Source organism: Mandrillus leucophaeus, unplaced genomic scaffold (assembly GCF_000951045.1).
Source record: "Mandrillus leucophaeus isolate KB7577 unplaced genomic scaffold, Mleu.le_1.0 Scaffold762, whole genome shotgun sequence".
Classification (NCBI taxonomy): Eukaryota; Metazoa; Chordata; class Mammalia; order Primates; family Cercopithecidae; genus Mandrillus; species Mandrillus leucophaeus.
This window is the reverse complement of record NW_012108275.1, coordinates 342478-349336: the sequence shown is the minus strand read 5'-3', so window position 1 is coordinate 349336 and position 6859 is coordinate 342478. Positions and strand designations below refer to the sequence as shown.

At 44.5% G+C, this 6859-nt stretch overlaps 1 protein-coding gene across 2 annotated transcripts in view; it reads left to right on the top strand.

Annotated features, from left to right (window-relative positions):
* The window catches only part of PDGFRA (platelet-derived growth factor receptor, alpha polypeptide), a 62143-nt gene that overhangs the window by 50886 nt on the left and 4398 nt on the right, over positions 1 to 6859 (top strand). For both annotated transcript variants that reach the window (XM_011966502.1, XM_011966501.1), the window contains exons 17-22: positions 482 to 597; positions 965 to 1087; positions 2528 to 2639; positions 3896 to 3995; positions 4106 to 4211; positions 5409 to 5650. In XM_011966502.1, coding sequence (XP_011821892.1) covers positions 482 to 597; positions 965 to 1087; positions 2528 to 2639; positions 3896 to 3995; positions 4106 to 4211; positions 5409 to 5650 — 799 coding nt within the window. The remainder of the gene's footprint in view (positions 1 to 481; positions 598 to 964; positions 1088 to 2527; positions 2640 to 3895; positions 3996 to 4105; positions 4212 to 5408; positions 5651 to 6859) is intronic.

Below are 6859 nucleotides of genomic sequence, written 5' to 3'. Positions count from 1 at the left end.
CTTTCTTTTTTCTTGACAGAGTCTCACTCTGTCACCCAGGCTGGAGTGCAGTGGTGTGATCTTGGCTGACTGCAACTCACTGCAACCTCCTCCTCCCTGATTCAAGCAATTCCCCTGCCTCAGCCTCTCTAGTAGCTGGGATTACAGGTACATGCCACCATGCCTAGCTACTTTTTTTGTATTATTAGCAGAGACAGAGTTTCACCACGTAGGCCAGACTGGTCTCGAACTTCTGACCTCAGGCAATCCACCCTCCTCGGCCTCCAAAAGTGCTGGGATTATAGGCATGAGCCACCATGCCTGGCCTATATATCTATTTTCTAAGATAGAACCTTCACATAGTGATATTCACCTGTGAGATCTAAACATTCTACAAGAAAATTAAGAAAATACTTTTGGATGTGTTCTTTGGGCATGCCTCTGCAACCTGATGATTTCCTGCTGCCTGCCAGCACCAATACATTTAATTTCTTTTCTGCAGACTCAGAAGTCAAAAACCTCCTTTCAGATGATAACTCAGAAGGCCTTACTTTGTTGGATTTGTTGAGCTTCACCTATCAAGTTGCCCGAGGAATGGAGTTTTTGGCTTCAAAAAATGTAAGTTCAAGGAACAGAGACCTTTTCAGACCCAGCCACAGATTTCAGAGTGAGTGGAGTGTGGAAGGAGATGCTAGGAGATAGATCTTGGAAAGGCCATTAATAACAGGGGCCTCTTACTTACCTGTCTCTCTCCTTCATCCCCTACACAGGGCAGGGAGTCCGAAATCAGACGTCTACTCTTCTCTAGAGGGTTCTCTCTGTTGGGAGTGGGTGGAGTGAGAACCTGGGAGAAGGCCAGCCCTTTATATCCAGGCAGGCAGCTCCAAGTACCACCATGGATCGGGGATTGGCCAGTCTTGCAGGGGTGATGCTGGTTCAGCCACAGATGGCTTGACCCTGAGTCATTTCTTCCTTTTCCGTGCAGTGTGTCCACCGGGATCTGGCTGCTCGCAACGTCCTCCTGGCACAAGGAAAAATTGTGAAGATCTGTGACTTTGGCCTGGCCAGAGACATCATGCATGATTCGAACTATGTGTCGAAAGGCAGTGTACGTCCTCACTTCCCTCAGTGGGCATGCTCACCGTCCTTCACTTTAATCTCTGAAGTCAGGTGTTGCTTCTAGAGATTCGGTGCCTGTTTTTTAAAACATCAGTACACTACAAGGGGTCAGTACACAGCCTCGACAGCAGATTGCCCAGGTGTGAGTGCCAGCTCCACCACTTACTTGATTTGGATTCGGGGCTAGATACTTGACTGTTCTGCCCCTCTATCTCCCTGACTGTAGTGGGAGGTGATAATAGTACCTATTTGCTGAGTTGCTATGGGGATTAAATCAATGAATTCATGTAAATGCTTAGGACAGTACCTGGCATATAGAAACAACATTCAATAACTGTTAGCTATTTTATTTATTTATTTTCTATTTTTTTTTTTGGAGACAGAGTCTCACTCTGTCACCCAGGCTGGAGAACAGTGGCGCAATCTTGGCTCACTGCAAACTTCTGCCTCCCAGGTTGAAGCGATTCTCCTGCCTCAGCCTCCTGAGTAGCTGGGATTACAGGCATGCACCACCATGCTCAGCTAATTTTTGTATTTTTAGTAGAGACAGGGTTTTGCCATGTTTGCCAGGCTGGTCTTGAACTCCTGGCCTCAAGTGATCTGCCTGCCTCAGTTTCCCAAAGTGTTGGGATGACAGGTGTGAGCCACTGCACCTGGCAAGTGTTAGCTATTAATATGTCAATTGCGTGTATGCATGGACAAGCATGCATTCCCAAGAATGATGTCTCTATATTTTAAGCTTTTATCAGATTTTCAAAAGCCATCTGTGACCCCTAAAATATTGAAACCATTTGGGTTTATATATCTTGGAGGCACAGTTTCCTTAAAGATATTCATTTTGTTGTCTACTTGGACCACTCTCCCCATTCCTTCCACTTCTCAGCAGATGACACAGCTCCCTGTAGGGATACATCTGCTCCCTGTAGGTACAATTCCAAATCACCTCAGTGCACTGGACGTGAGACAGCTCATGGCAGCTGCTGCTTCCACCTAGGGAAAGACATGGCCTGCATCCATGCTGTGTGTGATTCATGTACTCATGTGGCCATGATAGCTGTAATCGGCTCATAGATCACTGGATCTGTTCTTAATTTTGTTCCCAGGAATATCTAAATAGAGGAAACAGGTCCCTTCAGGGCTTACACCTTTTGGGTGAAAATTCAGGATTAGTGTTTTTGGATATTATTCCTTTGGAGGACATAAAAGGCAATATTGATCATTCATCACTCATCTAGTATTTGTTGAACACCTACTATGTGCTAGGCACTGAGAGTTCAGCAATGAACAAAACACATATAAGAGACACTCAAATGGGACAAGATAATTAGCACAAGTTATTAAGAGCCCAAAGGGAACCCTTTTCCATTTCCACTGCTGTAGATCATCAGTGAGTAGACATGGGTTTAACTCTCTCCCTCCTTCCTTGCAGACCTTTCTGCCCGTGAAGTGGATGGCTCCTGAGAGCATCTTTGACAACCTCTACACCACACTGAGTGATGTCTGGTCTTATGGCATTCTGCTCTGGGAGATCTTTTCCCTTGGTATGGGCCTGACATTGCTGCTTGTTTGGGCTGTTCTGAAACACCACTGGAAGGAAAATGTGTTCTTTCAAGCCCCAGCATGTATACAGTGTTAAGATAACCTGGTGTGAGGCCAGTACCCTTCAGCTGCCTCATACCACACGTTGTGCCTTATTGTGTCTGAGATAGGCCCATGCAGGTGGAAATGGGGTCTTTGTTGGGGGTTGCATCTCACTCCTGACCTCTGCCCCTCCTCTCCTTTGGGCTATGCCAGAGTGACTTCCTCCCATTGGAAGTGGTCCCAATGGCATTTGCATCCCAGCTGCTTTTTCATTTTGGGCTTTGGGTCACATGGGTACACCCTTGGAGAGTGGGCCCTCTGTCACCTGGTAGTGATTGATGATTAAGTGAAAAGGGATATGTGGAGGGAAGGGCAGGGCTCTCATTCCTGGTTGTCATTGGCCAGTCTTGACAACCCAGGTGGTGAACAACCCAGGTGCCCTGGGCTGCCCGGTGAGGTCCCTAAGAGAAGGATCAGCCATAACCCTGACATCTGGATGGTTCATCTGGGGAGATGAGACTTACACACTTAGGATAAACAGTGTGGTACTGATTTAAAATTGCAATTCGAATCTTGAGTAAAGAGAAAGGAGTCCTGGAATAGTGTGGGAAAGCTTCAGAGAGGGAACTTAACTTGACCTGGCCTTGGCTTTGAATATGTGAAATGTTTCATGGATTTATCTGTGATCAGGATGTAATAGGAAAGTGTGTCTTCCTGCCCCGTCTCCCTTTTCATCCTAGTTCTCCCTCCATAGATGATCACAATGGATCATCCCCCAGTGGTTTAATGGAGTCTCGTACTCCCTTAAAAGCAGAGAGGCCCCCACTTTGATTTTTGCTTTAGCGATTTGAACATACCTGGTGAAAAAGACTCTCTGAGTTTTAATGATTCAGAATTTCTCCTTGCTTTTCTAGTTCATTTTGTCTGTGTTGATCCAGTAGTCATACACATTGAAAAACACTTGAATGCTTGTTTCTAAAGATGTAGAATTTTTTTGATGGTACTTGGACTTGACCAACCTGGAGTCCTAATTAAATTTAAGATTTGAGCTGGTCTCTGAAGTCAAGGAGATGATGACACTGAATTTTCTTGAAAAAAAAACAGTGTTTCAAGGCTATAGGATCTGAAATGTGTTCTAACGGTGTTCTATCATGCCAAGTGTTTCAACAATGCACTGAGCATTTGTTAGTCCTGGTGTTTATTGTTTGGCTTGTAGGTGGTACTCCTTACCCTGGCATGATGGTAGATTCTACTTTCTACAATAAGATCAAGAGTGGGTACCGGATGGCCAAGCCTGACCATGCTACCAGTGAAGTGTGAGCTTCTTCCCCATCCCGGGGGCCTGTGTTCACACTCTGTGGGTCTAGGGGGAGGGAGGGGCCCTGAGACTTCCCGCCTGTGCCCACTCTTGAGTTCTGTCCCTCAGCTACGAGATCATGGTGAAATGCTGGAACAGTGAGCCAGAGAAGAGACCCTCCTTTTACCACCTGAGTGAGATTGTGGAGAATCTGCTGCCTGGACAATATAAAAAGGTGTGTTTGGATCTGTGGGTGGAAAGGTCTGGATAAAGCTGAAAGTTATACCAGTGAGCTGTGCTGTTTGGCATTTCTAGAGGAGCATTTTCAAGAGAGGCAAAAGATTGTGTGATCCAGTTGCTGGGCTTCATGGCGGTGCTCCACAAGACCCTAGTAGCAATGATGAATGAAAACTCTCTCCTTCCCGCAGGCCTTTCCTTTCATCTTAAATGTGCAGCACCTACTCTTCTCCAGATGTTTGAGTATCAGAAGTTAGTGTGCAGTTAGAAGACTCAGGGAATCCATGGCCATTACATCGCTAATTTGAATGCACTTAAATCCATGCAAAATTGGCTTTTACCAGCTAACTGGAAAGAAGAACCTCAGCTGTTATCTGTGGCACCAGCTGGTTTTTGTGGAATAGGAAGCATTGTTCAGAGGAACAAATGTAATTTCATGGAACCAAGCAGGATATGTAAATGAATAAAACAACTTTCTGCTGAGGTGTTGAGAGGAAAACTCAGACATAACCTCAGTTTCTTAGATTCAGATTAGTCCCTGTGTAGACTTTTTATACTTATCATTGTTCTTCCTTTTTCTCAAGGAGGAACAGCATTAGGAGATTGTGTGCTAAACTGCAAATTAAACACTTCTGTCTGTTAATTATCTCACTGCCCACTACAACTTTCACAGTTGAGGCAGTGAGGCAGTGAGGAGGCAGAAGGAAATTAACCCTCAGTTGGTCAAAGAGACTGATTGGTGGAAATGTGTTGGTGGGAAGAGATTGAAGCTATTGTTGAAAATAGGGTCTGTTCACATCCAATGTTAGACCTCTCCAATGTTTAAGGATCATGAAGGCTTTGGGTATTATCCCCCCAATAGAAGTCCTCACTGCCTCTCTATGGGACCCATCCGAGCCCTGGAAAGGCAATGTGATGAGGACCAGAAGGGTTCTCGGTTGTAGCTACTGACTTGGAGAAGGGGCCACTGGTATCTTAGCACCTACTGGCAGAAGCTCTTTACCGTTGGTGGCCACTTCTTCATGTTCTACGTCTCTGGGGATAGTTGACATGACTCTCCTTCAACTAAGTCCCACATCTTCTAGATAGTTTGGAAATATGTACAGTTAAATAATAGTAAGTTCTGAGTGTCTCTATTCATTTTTGAGGTTTGGTCATTAAAACTTGATTAAATATGTTCAATGAATGTTTATAGAGTTATGAAAAAATTCACCTGGACTTCCTGAAGAGTGACCATCCTGCTGTGGCACGCATGCGTGTGGACTCAGACAATGCGTACATTGGTGTCACCTACAAAAATGAGGAAGACAAGCTGAAGGACTGGGAGGGTGGTCTGGATGAGCAGAGACTGAGCGCTGACAGCGGCTACATCATTCCTCTGCCTGACATTGACCCTGTCCCTGAGGAGGAGGACCTGGGCAAGAGGAACAGACACAGGTAGCTGTGGGGGCAGCGTCAGTGTCTCACCTTTCCCCTCCCCCACAGGCCATGAAGGAGAGGACCTGATAATGGTGCACTCCTGGGTGGTAAATCTGTACTTGGGGGCAAGTTGCAGAATCCTCAGGAGGTCGGTGTGGTTTTGAAAATGCTTCCCAGATGATTCTAATATGTTCCCCCTGGGGCTGGGAGAGGGGTGTGCATGTTGTGGGGAGAGGGTCATGCTTCTCTGGTGGAGAATCTCTGAGCTAAGTTCTCAGGTAATTTGATCAAATTGATATAGAACTGTGATTATTGAGATCATATAAGCCTCTCCTGCCATTGTCTTAAATAGTCATTGAACTAGGGAAAAAGTGGAGAGAGGCGGGACTGGGTCCTTTGATGCTATACCCTACCTGTGAATTGGAATCACCTGCAGAGATTTAAAAACTATTGATATACAAGCCTCACCCAAAACAACAAATTAGAATCCCTGGGGGTGGTGGCCAACTGCTCCCTGGCTAATTTGATTCTTCTTTCTTTTAAATTTTATATTCTGGAAGATTTCTAACATGTGCACAATTCACATAGTATAGTGAGCTGTTCAGTATCCATCACCCAGCTTCAATGACTATGCATTCTGCCAGCCTGGATATATGCATGGCCATGTCTGTCTCTCCTCAGCCTCCTCTGGATTGTTTGGAAGCAAATCCTAGACACCATATCATTTCACCCATAAATATTCTAGTGTGTGTCTCTTAAAGATAAGGGCTCTATTTTAAAGAATAGCAACAGTTATTAAAAAGTTATTAAAAATAACTACAATGCCATTATCTCACCCAAAACAGGGACAATAAATCGTTAAGCATCAGACAGCCAGTTAAAGTTCAAATTATCTCACAAATATTATTGTACTCCATTAAAAAGTGGGCAGAGGACATGAGCAGACACTTTTCAAAAGAAGACATACATGCAGCCAACAAGCATACGAAAAAATGCTCAACATCACTGATCACTAGAGAAATGCAAATCAGAACCATGATGAGATACCATCTCACACCAGTCAGAATGGTTATTATTAAAAAGTCAAAAAATAACAGATGCTGGTGAAGTTGTGGAGAAAAGGGGATGCTTATACACTGCTCGCTGGAGTGCAGATTTCTCAAAGAACTTTTTTTTTGTTTTTTTTTTGAGACGGAGTCAAAGAACTTTTTTTTTTTTTTTTTTTTT